Raw genomic sequence first — 22,180 nt, 5'->3', positions numbered from 1 at the left:
GAGTTGGGTGCTTTTCTGAGGAAAAAGTTCTTCAGGCATGTCCTGGCCTCCACAGGGTTTTGCCACTCAACAGCTATGTGAAAGCTGCGTTGTTTTTCAGATGCCACAGCACCTTTAGTGGAGGAAGGAGACCACGAGGATCAGGGTGGTGTCGAACAGCACGGGGAGATCCCAGAAGGAACCACAGGTGAGGGAGACCAAGGTGCAGTTTCATCTCTTGATGCAGACAGAGCAGAGAGCTGGACTGGTTAGTGCTTAAAAATAACACTGCAAAACCTCTCGCAGGCATGCTTTGCTCCTGGTGCGTGCTTCTTTCTTCTCCACGGCCTGCAGAAATAATTCCTAGCTTACTATTGTCCTCTTGCCTTCCCCATCCTGGGGGAAACTCGCAGCCTTTTCTTCTTTCTTTCTCAGCTCCACATCTGACAATCTTTCTATCTGGTGTCTCTGTGGTGGCTTTGCCTCCCATCTTCAGGCTAAGCGCTTACCTGCAGATCCCGGTCATCTCTGCCCCTCTGCCAGCAGCCCCGCTTTGCTGGCAAGGCGAGGCGGTCACCGCAGGACCTTGCTGCTTGTCTCACTGGCGCTCTCGCTCAGCCCAGCCCATGCGGTTGTCTTTGAAACGGCAGGTGAAAACCAGGCCACTGCAGCAGTTCTGTGGCTACTGGCGCATTTTAAGGATAATGCAGAGGAAGTGAAGTGGCTAATTCAGCCTGAATGCTCTGTGGGGAATCACTGCACCTGGGCCTGGTTTTCCAGGGAGGGATGAGGGTCTTTGAGAGGCAGAGTAAGAAGGGAGTGAGCTGCAGCAGTGCTGTGTGTGTACAAGAGGGCAGGAGCTCCTGGGAGAATCAGGTCTGTATGTGAAAAATGAGTATGTGGCCCCTGTGCGCTAGCCCTGGAAGCATCAGGCAGGACCTGAGAAAGGTAGTGGGTGGAAATGGGCTTCTGCCAATGCCTGAACACTGAAACAAGCCCACAGCACACTCCCTCGGGCAGCCAAATTGTCTATCCTGCATCCAGTCCCCAGGCTGCTGGTGGAGCCCTGGTCTGAAATGCAGAGTGGCTCGCCTGCTAGCAAGGATGCGCAGTCTCTGGTTCAAGATCTGACTGTACCAGGGAGCCAGGAAGAAGCAGTGTGTCCTGAACTCTGGAAAAAAATGGGGAAAACAGAGAAGGTCCTAGTTTGACTGTAGAACTGTGACATACAAATATAATTGATTAAACTGGTTTGGAAGTAGTCATATAATAAATTGAAAAAATTCTGACAGAGACAAACCATCATTGCTGTGAAGAAAATTGTGCTTCTCTAGTGTACCAGTATTCCTGAAGTGTCAGATTTATATCAGACTCAGATTTACTGGTGTCAGATAGCCTCAGCAGAGTTCATTACAGTAAGCTACGTAGTAGACACCAAGAAGGTAGGGCTCAGGTAAGAGACGCTCATGTGAGTGCTGCCAGCAATGTAAACACTAGGTGGGGGTAGAAGAGGGGATATAAATCCACAAGTTTCCCTGCTGCTTAACAGCCTGTTTTCTGCACCTCTGCCTGAAGGAGCTTGTACTAACCTGCTACCCAGGATGTGTGAGTTGGTGAAACGCTCCTCCAGTCTGGTGCAGCACAAGCTGAATAAATCTAGCTAGATCCATTGTCGTCATGGGTTGATTTCCTTTCTGATACTGCCCTGCTCATAATACAGCGCTGATGGGCAGAATCAGCAGGGAGGTAAATAAATTCTCCAGACACACACCTAAACTTCATTCTTTTTTTGATCATGTTTTTCCCATTCTTTGTCTGAACTGGGACCAGCTGAAGAGGCAGGCATAGGAGCCACCCCCAACCTGGAGGACCATGCTGCAGGAGATGCCGCTCAAGGTTAGTGAATCATCTGTGACTGAGGTCCAGTTACTGCTGCCCACATGTGCCGCTGGTTGCTAGTGGCTTGGGAATTTTCTTCTGTAATGCAGATGCTCTGCACTGTATGAGCAGTTGTGCAGTTCTCCCTCTTCCTGACAGGGGAGGGTCATACATGCTTTGAATGTTCCAACATACTCATTTCAGGGAACTGCAGCTTTTCATGCACCAAATTTCTCTCTCAGATGGCTGAAGCCCTGGTGCTGGTTTGTCCAGTTGCAAAACAGGGCATCCTCCAGGCTAGAAAAGGTAATAAACAGAGCCGGGATGGTGCAGCTAGCCAGGAGGAACTGCTCAGCATTGAACAGAGTCAGTTTTGGGCCGTGCATGTCACACATGAAATAAGTGAATTGTTTAACTCCAGTTACTATGTCTCTTTGTAATGTCAAACATGTCTCAAACCTACTCACTGATGCCCTGACTTTAACATTAAGGGTGTTTTTTTCTCATCGCAGTCTTAGGGAATGTGACTGACGAAGCCAGGCACAGTGAGCCGTGAGCGTTTTTAGAGCATTAATTGTGCGTCTGCTCAGATGAGCCAAGAAATTATCCAGGGACCTCTTGGCTATCTGGAAAGCCTCTCTTGACTCTGCTCAGTTCAGACTTGATGGAAAACTTCAGGATGGGATTTTCCCAAAGCACCCAGTGCTACCTTAATTCTGTGCCCAATGGGGCAGACTTATGGGTTCAAACTCACTTTGATATTGCTGTCTTGCTAGCACTAACACACCATAGCGCTAATTTGACGCGCTGTTTAAAATCTTAGTTAAACTCCATTTTGTAAGGTAGTTTTCTGCGCAGTAGACATAACAAATTCCTCCAGTTGCTTGGGCAGCGTCTTTCCTCCTCATGGCTGCATTAGTGCATTTACAGACATCCATGTCTTTTAAAGAAGTAAATAGGTCTTTGCCTTCTCAGCTCAGGGCAGAATTCAGGTCGTCTTTGCTTTCCACACACAGATGAGCACAGTTATGTGCAGTCTGCTCCCTGCAATTAAAATAAAACCTTTGCTTGCCTCTCCAGTGGTTCTTGGACTAGCAACTCTTCTGTATTTAAAATTGTGGTGCCACTAGAAAAAAGAAATCAAGACTGTTAGCAGGAGGGGGGTGAAGTTCTCTCTTCTGTCTGCCCTGTTCAGTCTGGTTCTAGCTGCTGTTTCTCACCAGATTTTTAATAAGACCTTTCTGTACTGTCCTGGGATCTTTCAGCTGTCAGATATGGGGACATACAGCTAGGTAGAGCTCTGATATAACCTGTATATGACATTTCTAGGTTCTTATGTAAATTGTTATTTCTCTGAAAGTGGACTTGTAATAATGCGCTGCTTCCTTCTAATGGTTCTCTTTGATGCGGAGGAGAATGCGATTATCCATACACACACAGAGTCTTGGATATCTTGTTACTAGCTACCTTCATTTTTCATGTTGTGGGATTTGAAAAAATGATCTTTGCAGTGACGATGGAGCATGTTAAAATGCCTTTGGAGTCTCAGGTGGAGAAGCGTCTTCTGATTCCCAGTTTTCGCTCTGCTGGCATTCTGCCAGCTCCTGACCTTGTGCTGCAGGTTTGCCTCAGAACCCCCAACAGGTCCTGGAGGATGGAAGTACAGCTAATGAACTGACTGTCCACATCTCTGCACCAGCGGTCGTTAATGGTCATGCTGTTTGTTTGCAGAAGAAATGAGCCAGGACGGTCTTCTGGCTACTGCATAAACACCCTTCAAATCCCTGTGGTTATAAGAGGTGTCTCTTGGTGCCACATTTCAAATATTACCTGCCAGTAGGTGCCAATTCAGGATTTCTCTTAAACCACAATTTCCGAGGTCTTTGTGTGGTAGTTTCACCTAACCATCATGGTTAAAGTGGGGAGAACGTTGATAAAAGACCGAGTCAGTCTTGACTACTTCTTTTCTTGTTTTAATCTTGTTTGTTAATCTAACAAAGCAACAATTGAAATCTCAGTACTGAAGTGCTCTGACCTAGGCTTTTTAGTTTATCCAATCAGTGCTCAAAAAGACCAAAGAGTATTTGAAGCTGGACAAATTCATAATATAAGATAGCACATTCTTACTAGGGCAGTTGACTTTAAAGCAATTGACATATGTTCAGGGTGAATTCTCCATTGCTCAGTGCATCTTTGCTTCAGTTGAATGAATTTCTAACAGAAAAACTCCAACTCAACCAGAATATATGGCTTAATGCAGCGATTGTTGGATGAAATTGTAAAGGTCTGTGTCATGCATGAGATCAGCGATAGAACATAATTCTCTCTTTTACCCCCCGCCCCCCCCCCCCCCCCCCCCCCCCCCCAAAAAAAAAAAGATCTGTGTCTCTGTGACCTTAAGTTTTGGGTCTTAAATGTCACACTTTCTACTCTGCCCAAATGGTGGCGGCAGTGCTGGAGCTCTGATAGCCTGAGCGGGTGCACAGTCCAAAATTGCTGTGGCTGTGTGGCTACAGCCACATTTTTACTTACAGTCCTTTCCACTGAGGCTGTCTGCTCCACTGGCTGTTAAAATATACAGCAATAAGAGAGAAGACATAGGAGTGCTCTTCCCCAAGCTCATTAGCAATAGAAATGTTATGGAGAGCAAAGCAGAGATGGTTTGAGCTCTGGGAAGATGTAACTGGTGCCGTGTTTGCATGAACATTTCCTGCAAGGGAGGAGAGGACTTGAAGGGATTTTGTAAGCCTGTGAAAGAGGGGAGGGTGTCTGGCCCGTTTTGTTCAGGCCCTTGAGGCAAGAAGAAGAGATCACTGACCAGCAAACTGACGGTCCAGTGGTGGTGTTAGATTAGAAAATGGCTGTATTCTTGGCTTCTGAAAACCTCTACAGCTAAACCAGCTCATAGACGATGGGAGTGGCAGATGTTGGCCTTTATGGCACATGCTTGGGATACCCCAGCCACCTCCAAGACCGGGTCCAGGGAGGAGTCTGGTCTCCCACCCGCTGTGGCTGTCGCTGTTCCTGATTCCCACGGGGATCAGAGTTTCTTTAAAGGCAAAAGCCACTGTAGAAGTGAGTGGTCTGTTCAATGGGGCGATGTGGGACTTGCTTTTTTCCTCTAGATTGATAGTAGAAATCCTTAGTCTCTCTTGAGCATTACATGTCTGACTACTTACTTGACATGCCTGTGCTAATTGTTTGCCCATGCTTCGTACTCTGCGTCTTCAACTCCAGGGAGCCAAGCTCTCCGAAGCTACAGCCTGGCCCTCAGGAGCGTGTGGGAGATGCAATAAAAAGAGAAAGCCAGCCCACAAAGCAGGTAGCTGGGGTTCTTCAGCAGCCTCTTCTGTCGCATGAAACGAAGGCTACAACAGCAGCTCCCACCAGAATCGAGGTCACCATCCCGATACCCCTGGATATGTACCAAGACTCCAGAGCATCTGAAGACAACAATGAGTTGTGGGATCATCGAGGCAGAGAAGGCATTGGTGTGGATCCAGCGCTGGGAACAGAGCTAGGGCGTGATGTGCGCACTGAGGGGTTGGCAGGAGCAGGCGGCACAGATGACTCCCATATTAAAGGTGGGCCATCTCCTTTATATACCAGAGCTCCGTTAAAAGAAGATGCCAGTGGACAGGAAAGAGATGAGGACCGTGATATTGATGAAACTTCTGCACAGGATTTGCTTTCCGTGGTGGGACAGCATGTTTCACCAGGACCTGAAATAGGCTTGTGTCCAGCAACAGCCAAGGAAGCTCTTGAAGAATATGCCTTTGAAGAAGACAAGTCCAAAGATGTCCTCAGAGACATACCAAGAGAGGCACTTCTTGTTGAAACTGAATCACATAAAGCAGGAGAGGACCAAGAGGAGAGGAGACAGCCATTGAGGGGGGAAGAAGAGACAGATGTCACCACATCAGAGCCTTCTGAAATCATCTCCCAAAAAGAAGGAGAGCCCAGGGAGGGAGAAGATTCTGGACCCTTGCTAGAAACAGCCAAACTCCCCGTTGAGTTAAAAGATGATGTGGAAGACAAAGATGCTCCTTTGGAAGAGGCTGTGCCAGATACAGGAGAACGCCGGACGCCCAAGAAGAAACCTTCTGCCCACCTTGCAGATAAAGCTGTCAGTCACGTCCCTCTCCTAAAAGGTGTGTGCAACATTTGCCTGCCCTGAGCTCACATTGCCGGTGGCTTGCTCACAACAAGGCTGCCTGAACTAGTACTTCAGCTTGCTGCCACCTCGAATCCTGCTGCTTGGGAAACGGCCTGGACCTTTGCTGTGAACTGATCTACAAAGCGCCGCTGCTTCTCCCTCCCCCTCCTTCCCTCTTTAGTTTAATCCTGGATGTCCTGGCATATTTGCCAGACCCTTACGCTTCGGTTTTGCGTCCCTTGCATGGTGCTGGCGCGTCCCCAATCATGCTTTGTTCACCTATTTTTGTTTTGATTTCCTTGGATCTTTGGGGTGGGCACCTTAACTCACGCCTGGCACCTTCCCAGAGAAGATGAAGACCGGATGGATGTTGTTCTGGCATGTTGGAGTGGGGCTAACCCGGCGCACGCTGCAGCTTGTTCCAGCAAGACACGTGCCATCTGGTTTGCATGTATCCGCTGTCCGGTCCGATAACTCTTTGTATTGGCTTTCCGAAAGAGGAGGGAGGAGGAAAAAGGCAAGTGAGATGGCAGGTCTAACCATGGAAAAGGCCCCACATTGGTTCTGTTTCTTGTACTTTTCCCTTAAATATCCACTACTGACTGCTGTTGGAGGCAAGGTCTGCAGCTAGCTGGACCTTTGCCTGCTGCAGGGCATGTCCGATGCTCTTAACAAAGCATCCTGCTCTGATCGCGGTTCTGAACGGCGTGTCCCTGGGTGATCCAACGCGATGGCTGTATTTGGGGCGTTCTGCGGGAGCTGCCTGTGTGTGTGGAGGCCTGGCTCTTGGGTGCATCTAACAGCGTGTGTGTCTCTAGGATAGGCTAGGCTGGGAGGGCAGCCAGACCCTGGAGCTGCTGTGTTCATGCAGCAATCTCAGTCTCAGCCGTCTTGGGTGAAGGTCTGACTTCACCGCTGAATGCACGAGCATCCCTGCCAACAGAGCAGCTCTTAGACCTTTTCTTTCTCCAAGGGCTATTTTCCACGTTTACTGGGGGTCAGAGGGATGTCACTAGGGGCCCTGCTCGGTGGCCAAATGCAGGTTTTGCAGTGAGTTGTGTTAATAAGCTGGGGCAGCAGGACACACGTTAAAACCCGATGGTGTCTCACCGTGTTGAACCTCAGCTCTGGCTGTCCAGGGTCTGGCCTGGGTGAAGCTCTGCCTTTCACCCCAGTGCCGCATCCGAAAAGCTGGCTTGGCTGCTTCCATTAGCCTGGAAATGCTGCTCTGGTTTGCAGCAGAGAGAATGTGCTCTTTGCTGCGCGGGGTTCGTGAAGAAATTGTTGATGTAGCTTTTTCCATTGGAGCTAAAGCTCATAACATATTTCTTGTTGTTCACTACCTAATAAGCCAGCGGGAAGCTTCGCACACGTGCTGCAGGGCATTGGCATGGCTTGCTATCGCTCGCATCGGAGCCTGAAAATGATGGCGGGTTGGGGATGCATTGCACAGAGTCAACCAGTTTCTCATTCAATAGGAGGAATTTCTTTAATTATTTAATGGTCTTTTCCTTCAAAGACAGAGATACTTTGTGGCTGTTCAGCTCTAGCCTTGCTCCAGTCTGCAGTTTAACTGAATTTGGGAAGGGTAGTGCATCCAGCAGCTCTGGGAGTGGCTGCTGGGATGGGTCAGTGCTGGATTAACAACATTGTTCATGTCACTGGGAAAGGGCTGACCCCCCAGGACAAGTTTCCAAAACACTGGGGAGAATATCAGCAGCTTTTCCTCCCAGATTAGGGAGGAATTAGCTGAGGACGGGGAAAAGGGGCTTTATTATGAGTGCCTTATAGTACAAACATTGCTTCCTCCCTGTTTCTAATCTCCTAATTAGCGATGCTGCAGTCTGTTGTGCTTGTAGACTAATGGGACAAAACACTGAAATATTGTCAGAGTCACTGTAAGCTTGATACGAATCAAGTAGGACAACAGCTAAAACCTTAAGACCCTGCAGGGTCTGACCCAGATAGAAGGCACACTGTCTGCTGGGGAGGCAGAAAGCAGTGTGTCAGGAGAGATGGGAATTAACAGCGGCCAGGTATAAAAATGCTTTGCAAAGCTGACACACTGAACAACTACTGAACTAACAATTTTAAATGAGATCACAGGCAAGCTGGTGCTGCTAGGATTGAGGCATCCTTCAATTTTAGTCTTTATTTATATGATTGTTAGAACCAATGGGTGTTTTGGAGAGGGAGACTCATGTTTAGGGAGACTCATGTTTAGGATTGAAGAAAACTGTTCTGTCCTAAACTGAACAGATGCTACTGGAACTGAGTGCAAATCTGGGCAAAATGGTCTCGTACTAACCTTGTTGTGTGTGTCTGATGCTCCAGTGATGACTAATACACTGTTGCCTGTGCACAGGATAATCTGTTAACCCAGAAAGAATGTGTTTACGATGTGGAAGTATTTCTGCAAGAAATGAGTGACTTTGTAATATTTCTAAGAATAGTATTTAATTTAAAGGAGAGCAGGAACATGGAACACCCACCCAGCATGCATGTTGCTGTAGCACAGGCATTATCATCTCTCTAGAGTTTACTGACCAGTCCCAAGAAGTGTAACTGTGTGTGTTACCATTTGTCAGGTCGTGTTGACAGGAAAGACAAGGAAGGGACTGAAGCTGAGGAAAAGAAACCGAAGGTAAGCTAAAAAATAAAAGCAGAGGTGACATGAACCTACTAAGTGCTGTGCATGTTCCTGACTCCCTCTCCTGCTCTCTTGGACTGCAGTTGGGCCTCTTAGGAAACCTTGCCATTATCTTCCATTCTTCCGTCTGTCTTTCAAGAGTGTTTTTATTTTTTCCTTCCCTCACCCCGGTTTGGATGGTGCAATCCATGGTGATCTTTGAGGGCGAGGAAGCGAACCAAATCTAAAATAAACATGTGGCTCATGGGGTTGGGTGAGTGGTTAGATAAATCATTTTCTCAGCCCGAGACCGGAAAGCAGAGAGCTGGCTTTGCAGGGCCAAACTGGTGCAAAAGCAAACTCAAAACTGGATTGGGCTGTATTGGGTGCAAGCAGCATAACAGTGAAAAGAGCAAGACATGTAATTAAAAAATTAAATTAAATAATCTAGGCCTTGCAGATGCTGTGTTCTGGGTGAGGAGCAGAGTTTAATAGTAGGTAAATTCCAGAAGTTTAAAGGTACCTGTCACACTGCTAATTTGGAGGAGGTTCAGTTCAGCTGGCCATTAGCCTGGCTGGTGCCTGGGCAAGATAATGGACAAGCTGATGGACAATTTAGTGGGTGAAGAATTAAAGGTGGGGAATATAATTATTTTCAAACAATGTGAAATCGGGTCTAGGGAGGTCTGGCAGGGTTGTATCAGGCTAGGCATTTGACATGATACCAAGCAATCGTCTAGATAAAAACAGCGATCCATTATTGACAAAGCGGATATGGTGGGGTTGAGAGACCTGGGAGCAGTCACCTGCATCTCCCAGAAATGCTGGTGTTATTAGTGCTGTACCTGCAGCATCTTTGCCAGTGGAGCACATAGAGAGTTTGGGAGTAAATAGAGCAGTTCAGATGGTAAAACGTGCCACTAGTATGGAGGGCGGCGGCAAGGGCAGGCTGTCACGGGATAACGCTTTCCCCAGAAAGGGGCTTGGGTGTTTCTGCACCCTGTGGGAGGAATAGAGCTGAGGTATCCCATACTTGCCGGTGCAGCCATGGGATCCCAGCAGTGCCCTGGGCCCCACAGCTCTTGCCCAGCTCTGCACTGCAGGGAGAGGGCAGTACCAGCCATTGCCTGTCCCACACCCAGTTCTGTATTGCACCTTCTAATCCTATTTAATGTCGATGATCCCCTTTTGTTTCCATCCCATACTGATTTTTTTTTTGTTCCAATTTTATTTTGTTTCCATGTTTAAGAAATCCTCACCTTCCACTGCCAAACCCCCAGGCGATAGACCCTCCATCCCCCCCCAACGACACACCTCCTCTAGCACAACCCCTTCGAAAACACCCTCCAGCCCTGCTTCCATCTCTAAACGAGTCTCTTCTGTCACATCCCGACCTGCCAGTACAGGAGTGCAAGAAACAAAAGCCAAGGTAAGGAAATGGGATGTGAGAGAGGCAAAGCTGCCTTGGGGAATACCTTAAGGCATTCCTGACAGGTCTGATTGATAGTGCGTGGCTGGGCAGTCTCTCCGTGTGCCATTCGGTAGAGGTGGGATGTGCTTCCCCTTCACCTTCAGTGGCTGCGGCCAGACTTGGCTCCAGTTTTGGTGTTTGAAGCAACTGGGTCCGTCTCACCAGCACGTAGGCCTCTTGCTCTGCTTTACAGCAAAAATATCTCATTGCTGCAGGGTGTTACCTGGTCTCCCTGAGTCACTTCCAGGTCCCTTTATGCTCTTTCGTGCTCTTCTTTGTTTTGCAGCTTTATGCTGTGTTTTATGCGTTGGCTGTAAACAGCAGATGTATTTGAAATGTGCTGGAGCCAGATCTGCCAGGTGCTGCACAGGGAATAGGAAATGCACACACATCTGTGGCTTATTCTGCAATGTAAAAAGTAGCTTGGAGTTTCCCTTTGTGGTGTTTAGTCATACAAATACACCCGTGGTGAGGGAAAGAGCAGAGATTGCAGGTCGCAGACAATGGGGTATGGTTTTACCGTGATAGGGATTGCGATGGCTCTGCTCTGGTTCCCTGCTACCTTGGGACCAGTCAGCTTGTAAATTGTCACTTGCATGTTTTTCACGAGCTGTTGTACACAGACCAGCATTAGAAAGCAATAGATTTGGGGAGGCTTTTCTGCAGGATCAGAAGACAATAAATAGCATATTGCTATTTACGTGCCATTACAGATGATGTACATGTAACCGTAGTGTATTACAGGTGAGGATAAAGGAGGTGCTTCTCTGTGTTTGGAGTCTGGCACTGTACTCCTGAATGGAGCCTCTGGTCTAGTCAATGCATTTATTTATCTTCTGTACAAAATTTTAGCAGGACAGGGGAAACAAAACGATGAAATTTAGAGAAAGACAAAGGAGTTGAACATACTTTTTAACCAGCCCTGAGCGTGCAGTGAATAATGTACTTGAAGCTAAGGGCTCACATGGGAAGGCGGCACAGCCACTCTGCCAGCCCCAGAGTGACTGTGCAGCAGTTGTGGCAGGCGCCGTGACGGGAGACGGGGTGCGAACAGGCACGTCGCAGATGCCTGCATGTGGGGAAACCTGTGGGAGCTCCTGCGGGCTGTCAGGGTAGGAAGCAGGAGGGTCTCGTGTGGCTCTGATCCATGAGGGGTGATAGCCCATCCCTGGACAGATCTCCCCTGCATCAGCCTTTCCCCCCTTGCATCCCCAAGGGCCCGGAGATGAGAGGTGGCACGAAGACGGCCACGCCGCGGTCTGCAGCTGGGCAGGCTCAGAGGAACTCGACCAATGCCACGCGCATCCCAGCAAAGACACCCACGGCCCCCAAGACACCTCCCAGCTCCGGTAAGTGATGGCGAGAGCGGCGTGCTGCTGCCTTCCCACGGTGTCTCTGACTCTAGAGGCTCTGCTTTGGTGGTCTCCCAGGCTCTCCATGCAATTATGCGGGGGTAGTGAACAAATTTGCTCCAGTGCAGGCTGGGGTCATGCACAGCGCTAAGCCAAGGGCACGGCCAGCAGGCTGAGGTCTGCGTGGTGATTCGGAGTTGCTCAGCCTTGTCACGGGGCTGTGGGTGCAGAGCTAGGGACTGTTCCTCTGAAGTGAGCCTTTCTGGATGCTGCTTTATCTGCTCCGTTCATAGAGATGCGAGTGTGTAGGAGAGAGCAGTTGCTTTATCCCTTTGGGATTTCCTCCAATTTGGAAGATTTAGGCAGCTCCATTTTTTTAATCCATCTATTCCTTTTCTCTTGACAATATTTCACAAAGACCAGGGGCAAGAGGATCAATTCTTCGATTGCAGGAATGGAGATTAGCCCGTTATTCTCAGAGAAGAAAACCCCAGAAAGCATCAGGCATTGTGAATTTCCATTAAAACGGTGCATTTCACTGAATATATGTATTTTTCATACTTAACCAGAGCTGCATAAAACCTTAAATCAATTAAATTTCCAGCTTCATTATGTTTAAGCATCTTTCTCATTCATTAAACAGGCAGAAAGGAGCAGAAAAAACCACCTCCTGCAGCAGCAAAGTCTGAGAAAGGTGATGTTTAAGGGTTTTCTTTTCTTCTTCCATTTCTTTTCAGACGGGGACAGTTCTAAACTGCTCAGTGATCAGCCTTATTTAATTACATAAAATAATTTTGTAAGAGTGCTTCCAAATTTCTAATAGAAAAGTGGTTTTGTTTGAGTGTCTTTTGTCTGTAATTTGTCATGCATGCTAATGCCACGCTCGGGTGGGGAGTCTTACCAATGATCCAGACAATGAAGACCATCTTCCTTCTGAGATACTAGGAAATGGCCTTTAATCACAGTTTTCACTTCAAACTGAAGTAGAAGAAAGTGCATCCATCTCCCCCCCTGCTGATGGTCTGCACTAGGAGTAGCGGGTGGGCCTTGGGACCAGGCAGATCAGCCCCATGAAGGCAGGCAGTGAGTGGGGAAGGGATTGCGTACCCAGATTGCTTATCCTGTGCTTGCCTTCCTCTGTCTGCAAACTTCAGGTGAGCAGCCAAAGTCTGGAGACAGAAGCGGTTACAGCAGTCCCGGCTCCCCCGGGACTCCAGGCAGCCGTTCCCGCACTCCCTCTCTGCCCACCCCACCAGCCAGGGAGCCCAAGAAGGTGGCAGTGGTTCGCACACCACCGAAATCTCCTGCATCTGCCAAGAGCCGCATCCAGCCGTCAGCCGCACCCATGCCTGATCTGAAAAATGTGAAGTCCAAAATTGGCTCGACTGAAAACCTGAAGCACCAGCCCGGAGGTGGCAAGGTAAATGTGGACTCTGCTTTCCAGGGGCCTGTCTGCAGGGACAGCGGGTGCTTGATGCTGCGGCTGGGAGAGGAGAGCCTTCCCTGGAGCAGCAGCAGCAGCCCAGCTGGGGCCAGAGATGCAGCAGTGGGCAGCCATACTTCAGCTGATCTCCAGCCTGATTCTGATTTTGGAGTTTTTTGGGCCGATTGGGTTGGGTGCTTGTCCTGAAATTGCTTGCCTGGCTTAGTGCAATACAGCTGTCCCGCAGAGAGGACTGCAGAGAGCTTGTGATGTGGCTTTCATGGGGTGGTACGTCAACGTATGGACTGGCTGCTAGGGGAATGACATTCCCTCGTGGTGTCCAGTTTAGAGAGAGCAAATTGTGACCTGCAGCCCTAAAGAGTTGCAGGATGAGGGTTGTGTTTCTGAATCCTATACTGTGTGATCTGGAGCAGCCCCTTCAACACTGCCTCCATTTCTTCGTTAGCAAGCAGACAGGATGGTCTCCTCCCTGCGAGGGTCCCAGGCTCGGCACTTTTTTCAGAACGTTGTGATTTTGGATCCAGCTCTGTTGGCAAGGTTTTGGATTGTGTTCTGCGATCAGGTGCTGTCTTGCTACATGATGCAGTGTGGCACGGCCAGAACTGGTGGCACTATTATCCTTTCAACCACTAGTACTTTTCACTCGCAGAGATGCTGTTTCATGAGCAGCAAAGTGAACTCTGTGCTCCAGGTGCTTGGGAATGAGCGTCTCATGTTAAATTTTGCAAGCCCAGCAGAGGAGAGTTTGGGTGAAAGAGTGGTGTGAGCTAATTCATCCGTGCAGTCCCAAGAGCAGCAGTGTGCAGTTACACGGATCCAGCTGTGGTGTTGGCTGCTCAGCACCCATCTGAGCCTCTCTGCGCTGCTCCATTGCACTGTGTGGGCATGTCCTGAGGCTTTTATAAAATCCTCCTTGCTGCATGGGTGGAGACATGAAAGCACCTGGTTCCTCTGACTGGTCAAGGCCCGGTGGCTCTCACACAGATGTTAAATGACGGAACTGCACATCTGATGGCCAGTGCAGTCAGGAGTCCCCGTGTGCTTGTGCTTGCCTGCCCCGGGGGTGATCGCTGCCTTGCAGACCTTGCTCTAGCTAGGCTACAAGGTAACAAATCTTCCCCAAGTGCGGTGGGTGCCATTTTGTGCGACTAGGTAGCTCTGTGGCTCTGAATGTTCAACTTCGGCATGGGGGGAGGCTTTGAGATGGCTTCTCTTCACCATCTTAAATACCAGTGTGCTTTTCCATTTCCTTATGTGCATTTTTCGCTGGCGATTTACTGGACAATGCACATTTTGCTTTGTACTGGGAGGGCTCTGGAGCCTGGGCAGGGCTGCTCTGGCCATCGGTCATGACCAGAGCAGCACGTGTCCTTCCAGCTGCCCGTGTCCCGGGGCCTCAGCCCTCCTGCCCACTTAGCACAAGGCGTAAGTTTTTCCTGCTGCCCCCACAAAACACTGCTCTTCAGGGATTTTAGAAGGAACCCTTCCATTTACTGTAAATCGGTTAAATTGTTTGCTCGTTCTTTTTAATCCAGCTTTTATGAGGTTTTTTTTCTCTGTCTGCTTCTCCGTCAGGCAACATGTTTATTGTTGTCACTGAAAGAGTAGGAACAGCTGAATGTGGGACAAATCATTGCTCTTTGCAGGGGAGAATGGCTGGATGCTCTGTTGGGGATTTTGTAGGACATGAGGCTGCTCTTAGCAGAACGGTTGCAGCTGGAGCAGAAGGGGCTGATCCCACAAGTTTGATTTTAGGGTGGCCAGAAGATGGGTCTGGAGCCTGCTCTCCGTGCAGATTTCAGGCCCCCAGGTACATGGGGCACACATGCCAGGAGTCACCCAGGCCACATCTCTTCCAGTATTTCTGCATTGTCTGAGCACTTTTGTTGTTGCTGGATCACTGAATACTGCTCTGGCAAAGCCTGGTCTAGCAGAACTGGGTCCTAATTTGCAGGATTAGACATGAACTTGGAAAATGACGCTGGGGGCACGTGTCAGCCTTGGTGCTTCTCATGCTAAAGAACCAGGGTATAGCGAGGAGCTCTTGCAGCAGCAGGCCGGGGACATGCTGAAATGGAGGGCGAGGTTGGCTGCTCAGCCAGCTTCGTGGACGTTGTCATCCAGGGACTGCATGTGCAGTGTGATGTGACGCTGCTCTCTTGCAGCATGCTGTGTCTCTTTCCCCCTCATGAGGGTTGTGCTTCAGACAGGCTTTCTCCTGAGGGAGCACAAGCCTGTGTGCCTGCTGGTTTTTACCTGCATTTACCTCTGGTTTATACCTGCATAGGTTGTAAAGCCAATCCAATCCACGTAGGGGAAGGAGCAGGGACTGTCTTCATCTTTGTCTTGTCTGGAATAGCTGCTCCTATCCATGGGGTCACTCCAGCATAGCTGCCCTTATAAAACCCAAATAGGGAAAACAAGCCCTAAAGGGAAACAGCTTAATTAATTAGTCCAAAAATCTGTGTGTGTGGGGAGAGGGCAGACAGGCCTTGGGACTGGAGGGTGAGGTTAGCATGGTACGTGGCACCAAGCCATTTCCAGCCTCTCTCCCACCCGAGATGGCGTTAGGAATATGCAATAGAGCAGGCTGCCTTTGGGGTTGGTCTGTGCTGCCCCTTTCATCTCATCTATACAGGAGTTAAGAAAACTGCAGGCAGGGGACTGCATCCCTGGCAGCATTTGCTTTTTCTCTTTGTAACTGCAGAGGGAGTTTGAGCCCTGCACAGCGCAGAGCTCAGGCATCCTCTCCCAGACCGTGCTGGACACACAACTCCTCTCCAGCCTGCTGCCCCGGCCAGCTGCACCAGTTTGCCCAGTTTGCTCAAGCTGCTGAAACGTGAGGCCATGTCTATCTGTCCTAGAGAGGGGGCATGCTGCCTGGCACAGGAGGTGGGGCTGAGCAGGCGTTTTTCTCTCAGCTCCATCCTTCCTCCTTCCACTGGCTCTGCAGAAGCTGAGTCTCAGAGCACTGGTGCCTTCCAGCGTGTTTGCTGCCCAGCAAGTTCCCCATTTTGTTCAGTGAAAGAAAACGGGGTGAGCTGGCTTTTTTGGTAGTGTTTCTGGCCTGGAAAGCAGGGCTGCCTTGCTAGCCAGATGTATCCAATCTCTAGCTATAACCTGCCCACCTCCATCTTCAGTTTCCAACCCGTGAGTAGACAAATCTGTGCAGCAAGCCAGAGATTCTCCTTTGCTCTTGGCACTGGAAGGCAGGTTCCTGGTTTTAGTGATATAACGCATGGTCAAGCTGCAGATGGTCATGTTGTTTCTCACACTCTTTTCTGGCTACCAAAGGTGCAGATTATTAATAAGAAGCTGGACTTTAGCAGCGTTCAATCCAAGTGTGGCTCAAAGGATAATATCAAACACATCCCAGGAGGAGGCAGTGTGAGTACCTTCACACTTTCAATGCACTATAATAGTTCTTATTATAAGTGGCATGTTGTATACACTAAACCGCCAATGCTATCTGCAGCGACCCTGCCGTCAGATAGCTATTGGTGAAGTGCAATGACTCTTTTCTGGCTACCAAAGGTGCAGATTGTTAATAAGAAGTTGGACTTTAGCAGCGTTCAATCCAGGTGTGGCTCAAAGGATAATATCAAACACATCCCGGAGGAGGCAGTGTGAGTACCTTCACACTTTGAATGCACTGTAATAATCCTTATTATTAGTGGCATGTTGTATACACTAAATTGCCAATGCTATCTGCAGCAACCCTGCCGTCAGATAGTGATTGGTGACGTGCTGTCATTTAACCCCATTAACCCAAAAGACATGGTTAGATGAACCCTAACAAGTCCTGTACATGCCTGACATGGACAGAACTAACTGACCCGTGTAGAAACCATGTCTGTAACAAAACATCCCGTTAACTCGAAGGTTTTCCACTACCTGGAAGGCTTAATGCCTCATTGTCTGCAGGATGGGTGGCCTCTAGCAGACAGTGATGTAGTTGCTGATGCAGTAGATGGATAGATTTATAAGCAAACGTAGTCCTCGTTGCTTAATGTACTGCTAAATTGCACATGACTCTGTACAACACGTGAAAGCGCAGGTTCCTGCCTATTCCCATCAGGCAAGTATGATCCATGCAAATATTAAGCTTCTCCTTGCTAATGAATGTGTCCGGAGTGCCCATGGAGGCTGAGCCTAAAGTAATATTGAGTTAATTGATTTGAATGCTGGCATTTCCAGCGATTCCCAGATAAATAGCTGGACTCAGCTTTCAGTTACTGTGCCAGAAACCTGGAGAAACTCCACAGAGGTTGGTGGATTTACACCAGTCTCTCTGGAGACAGTTTGGGTCCAGGAAAGCTAACGAACCAAGGAAGGCGCATCACTGAGACCCCAAACAGTGCGACCCAGGGTCTGTGGTTGCCTGCTCTGCAGCCACCTGAGGAAGCTATCTGGTGCCTCTCAGATGTTCCCGATGGATTTTCTTTGTGCTGTTTTTGATCTCTGTGGATGCCCTCCCTGAGAAACTGAGCACTGCAGAGGGCTTGGCACATAAGCATTGGGACATAACTGGGTTTGCAACCTCCGCCTTAAGTTTGATGTCATTCTGCATTTATTTAACGGGCCAGAGGAGCTGCTTTGCGGAGGTCAGACCTCTGTGAAGCACGTTCCATGCTTGTTCTGCTCTTTCTTACCCCAGGGTCCTGCACTGGCTGGACTACCTGGTGCGTGGTGGACCACTTGTTACGCCAGGAGTTAGTGTTCGTCACGAATCATCTGTGCTGTGGCTGATAATTAGCTTCAGCACAGGGTGGTGAGCTCATCCTTTTCTCCACTGAGAGCTCATACCATGGGCAAGAGTTTGCAGCTGCAGTGGCTGCAGTGGATTAAGAATTATCTGGATTTTTGGCTGGAGGTTGTCATCCCTCCCCACGCTCTGCCAGCAGTGAAAATCGTGTGATCACTGCCTGGCTGCGTTGACACGGAAAGCAGCAGCTTAGCTCTGGGTGCGGGCGCTCGGAGCAAAGCCGTGTGCTGACGTGGCCAGAGCGTGGCTGCACAGGCTGTCCTGGCGGCAGAGCTGTGCCTTGGGGCTCCTCTGATAGAGGGGCAGCAAGAGACCACGAGGGTTCGATGGCCGTCATGTCTTAATCCTCCACGACGCTGTCAGCAGTGACTGCCTGCCCAGCCATTGCTGCTTCAAGAGGAATGAACTGTTGCTACAGTAACCTGGGGTTGGTATCTTTTTTTGTTTTTTAAGCCAGTGGACGCTCTGACAAGGTGATGCATTAGGCAAAAGTTGACCTCAGCATTGCTGATGCTGAGAGGTGGGATCCCCAGGTCTCTGGCACTGGTTTCCCAGGCAAGCAACTCTGTGCCCCTTTTCCTTTCTTGCTAAAATGGGGAGGACCCTTCTCTGCTCCCCAGCAGGATGGTAAGGGTTAATGGAGTCCTGTCTGTAAAAAAAAAAGAGAACTGGAATGAGAGCAGAAAGTGTTTCAATCGCTGATTGCTTGCTCTGGAGATGGGAGGTCTTTCAGTCCCCGGACCGGTGGTGCCCGAATTGCTCATAGGCCCTTCGGGATCATGGCTGGGATTAGAAAGGCGCCAGCTGTCCTTCTGGGGTCTGTTTCCTGCCTTCTGACTGAATCTACCTCTCCTCCTGCCCGGTGCATTAAACGTGTGATCTTTCCCCAACGCTGTCTTCATGTCTGTGTCTGCGATGTGCTCCCAGACCCTAGGGTTGCTTTTCTCCCCTCCCTCTGTCTCCACTCTCTGTCAAATGTGCCTTTTGGTATGCATGAGCATCGGAGACAAGGCAGGCCCGCGTGCGTGGTGCTGGCTCCGTGCTGGTGGGACGGTGGCACCGAGCCTCTGTTCCCCCCCTCCTTTTCCTGGCTGCATGATGGAGGGGGGAGTGTTTTTCAGTGGTGTGCACAACCACGGTCCAGCACCTAGCTCTGAGGGCGACGGGGCCGGTGGACATGGGGTCAACATGAGAACTGAAGGATGCACCTTCACCCCGGGGTTTTTGAGTCAGCACAGGGCGCTCAGGTGTGTGGGAGAGCGGTGGCTACGGTGAATCCTTTGTGCTGGTTTTTGGCCACGTGGGTCCAGAGGCTGCCTGGCTGCTTGGAGGAGTCAGCTCCTCTGCAAGGGTCCCTTTGGTGCTGGCACATCCTTCCCGAGATTTGTGAGAGCAGCACGCCCACCATGGTGCTTCGTGAAAACGCAGAGAGCAGCATAACGCTCCTCTTGAAATCCAGGCTATTACTGAGAGCCGGACGCTTCCCGGTGACTAGGAACCAACCTTGAGATGTTGATGATCCGATTTCTCCTGCACAGCCCCACTAACTACAGCAATAGCTGATTCACACACAGGTGTGAGTCCAAAAACAGGGTCCAAGGTACCTTCTGGGCGTATGGGGATGTTTTCTCACCCCCTTGTCTCCTGCTCCTGATGTAGCTGGTGTGTATGTGCTGTGGTTTGCCGTCCCTGACACGCCTGATGGTCCCAGACCTCTCCAGTCGTTGCTGTTTTCCAGTGTGATGTTTAACTGCTAACGTAACCACTAAACAGCTCCACGTTAACCGTTCCTTGTGTGTACGTCTCGTGTAACCTGATTGTCCACGCGCAAGAGGCCGCCGGCCCCACGCCCGGGCACGCCGCAGCGCCGTGGCCGGTCTTTGAATGGGGCGGTTTAAGTGGAATTGCTGGAGCCCATGTTCAGAGATGTAATGGGTAAAACAAATGAAAAACAGAGCATAATATAATGAAATACTGTTGTGGTTCAATATATTGTAATTGCCATTTTAATTTATATTATGTGAACTCCTGCCAGATATTTAGACTTTGTTTTGCCTTTTTTTTAACCCTTATTTCCGTTACAGCATTTTTCAGAAATGCATATTTTGGTCACTCTTTTAAAAGTTCTGTGCACATTGATCATTTCTGTTCTTTCAGTTTTTGTGGACATAAGCTTTATGTTTTACACCAGAAAAGGTATTTATTTTTTACGTTTTCTCTCTGGTATATCTCCTCCTTTTGGATGATGTGTATGCAAATCTTAATTAATTACCACTCCACTTTCTCTCTCACTTAAGCACTTTAAAATTGCCTCTACTTCCCCCCTCTGTGGAGAGGTGATCTTGTGCATGCTGACATGTTAAGAGAGGCTACTGCACACGGGCATTAATGATCTCCCATTTCTGATGACAGTTTCTTTTGTATTAATCTTGCTGGGGTTTAAGCTGTCCTTTCCCTTGAATCCAGATCAGGTGCCGGTGTGTGTTGTGCCTCCCCCTCCCCAGGCTGCCCGTGGTGGCAACAAGCTCATTGCCTTTTCCTTTCTCGTACGGACAGGTTCAAATCGTTTACAAGCCAGTTGACCTGAGCCACGTGACATCCAAATGTGGTTCCCTGGGCAACATCCATCACAAACCAGGTACCCTTTGACTCTGCAGCATCCGGCAGCACCGGGTGCTGGTCCTTGGGAGCTCGCAGGCTGCGTCGTGGTCTGCATCTGGAGACGGGGAGAGGGTTGGGGTAGTGCAGGGAGCGAGGGGAGGCACGTGGAACAGTGACCGGAGCATCAGAGCGAGCCCTGGGGTGCTGGACACTCTTCCCACCTCCGTCACTGCCAGACCCTCTTCCAGTCTGCCTGACCACTCGGTAGCAGGGGAGGGATCTGGTGTGATCCGTGGACACCCTCGTCTGTGCCAACACATCACTGTAAATGGGAAGTATTTAGGAATAAATAGGGGGGACTGCTGGTGTTTAGGGGAGTAAGGTTAGCTCCCTGCCCTGGGTTCTGTAAAACATTGAGATGTCTGTCAGCTCTGCACAGCATCCTTTGGAAAGTCTCTTTACCCTGGTTCCCATTTGCCCTGGCTCCTGGGTTTCCCAAATCACCATGGGGTCCCTCTTGCTGCCGTTTTCCTGGTCCTCACCCTCTGCTCAGCCTCAGAGAGCTTTGGTTGAGCCGCCTCGGAGCGGCAGCTCAGACCTCAGCACTTTCTCTCCAGCCTGCCCTGGCTGGTACAAGAGCTAACCCAGCTCGTGCTCTTCTCTTCCAGGCGGTGGCCAGGTGGAGGTGAAATCTGAGAAACTGGACTTCAAAGATAAGGTGCAATCGAAAATCGGGTCCTTAGATAACATCAGCCACGTCCCTGGAGGAGGAAATAAAAAGGTAAAGGGGCACTAGGTCGAGAACAGGCATGCTGTTCCTCTGCAAGCGTCTGTCTGCCCTGTGAGCAGGCAAGCAAGCAAAGAGCGGTTGAAGTCTGGACTCGGAGAAGGTCCTGCTCACCCAGCTCATCTTTAGACCACACGGCCTCTCCTCTCTGCTTGCCAGGCAGCACTTCTTCCCCAGCGTTTGAAACGATTTGCTGCCGATGTTGTAGCGTGGGGTGGTCTGTGCACACTTGTCCTTCAGAGGACAAAAAGCGCCCTGCCCGGGGAACAGGCTGCTCAGCCGCTGCCCAAACAGCCAGCTTGCTTTCCTGCCAGCGGCTTGCTGCAGGCGGGCAGAGCCGAGGGCTCCTGGGCTGCATTTGCCAACCTGGAGGACATTTGCTGGAGCACGGCTGTGGCAGAGCTGCGAGGACGGCAGTCTCTGTCCTCTTCCTGGCCCATGGCCACCCGAATGAGCGTGAGTGTAAGCGGTATCCTCTCCTGTGGTTTCCTGCTCTTTCTGCTGTTCTTTGAAGTTAGCGCAGAAACATGTTTGTGTCTCAAACCTTTCACATTAAGGGAGGCCAGCGTCGGCAACTGCTTTTGCACTCTGCGTTGCCAGTTCTTCCCAGCAGTGTGGCACAAAGCTGGCAGCTCAGGGTGCTGCATAGGTGTTCGTTCCCCAGTGAAAGTGGAGCATTAAAGGCTTAGCTTTATTTAGAAGAGGTGACTTTGCAGTAGGCTGTCACTTCAGAAGAAAGATGATCTCTTCTTACTTCAAGTACGTTTGGGGGGATTTAAATTGAAAGACAAAAGCCAATCAGGTCAGGTGAAATTCTGAACTTGGGGTGAGCCATTCCTGCCAGAGGCTTTGATGATGACTTCACAGTAAGTCTTAGCTAAGTAAAACACCTCTACGACCTCGCTTGAAGGACAGCCAGGTCCCTTGCAGGCAGGGGAGCAGGGAGATCAGGTAAGCACAGAGTTGAGACTCCAGCCTGGTGACACGCATGGTTGAATTTCTCCAGGGAAAAGTGGTTTTTGTCTTGCTTGTTTTTCAAACACTTTTTTCTGAATGGGAGGGGAAAGTTCTCTTTCGGCTCCTGTATTTTGGCACTTTGTTCTTGGCCACGTTTTCTC

General features: G+C 49.6%; 1 protein-coding gene across 8 annotated transcripts in view; it reads left to right on the top strand.

The window, feature by feature from the left end:
- Positions 1–22,180, top strand: part of MAPT (microtubule associated protein tau) — a 53,092-nt gene that overhangs the window by 27,276 nt on the left and 3,636 nt on the right. For 2 of the 8 annotated variants that reach the window (XM_050911757.1, XM_050911754.1), the window contains exons 4-13: positions 101–187; positions 1,810–1,875; positions 8,602–8,657; positions 9,892–10,071; positions 11,330–11,462; positions 12,109–12,159; positions 12,620–12,885; positions 16,204–16,296; positions 20,231–20,312; positions 20,944–21,056. In XM_050911757.1, coding sequence (XP_050767714.1) covers positions 101–187; positions 1,810–1,875; positions 8,602–8,657; positions 9,892–10,071; positions 11,330–11,462; positions 12,109–12,159; positions 12,620–12,885; positions 16,204–16,296; positions 20,231–20,312; positions 20,944–21,056 — 1,127 coding nt within the window. Of the gene's footprint in view, positions 1–100; positions 188–1,809; positions 1,876–8,601; positions 8,658–9,891; positions 10,072–11,329; positions 11,463–12,108; positions 12,160–12,619; positions 12,886–16,203; positions 16,297–16,443; positions 17,172–20,230; positions 20,313–20,943; positions 21,057–22,180 lie in introns of those variants that run through there. The other 6 variants (XM_050911759.1, XM_050911758.1, XM_050911756.1 and 3 more) reach the window with 5 other exon arrangements.

This window comes from Gymnogyps californianus, chromosome 28, assembly GCF_018139145.2.
Source record: "Gymnogyps californianus isolate 813 chromosome 28, ASM1813914v2, whole genome shotgun sequence".
In the NCBI taxonomy this organism is placed as follows: domain Eukaryota; kingdom Metazoa; phylum Chordata; class Aves; order Accipitriformes; family Cathartidae; genus Gymnogyps; species Gymnogyps californianus.
Note: the sequence above shows the minus strand (reverse complement) of the source record. Positions and strands in the feature narration are given on the sequence as shown.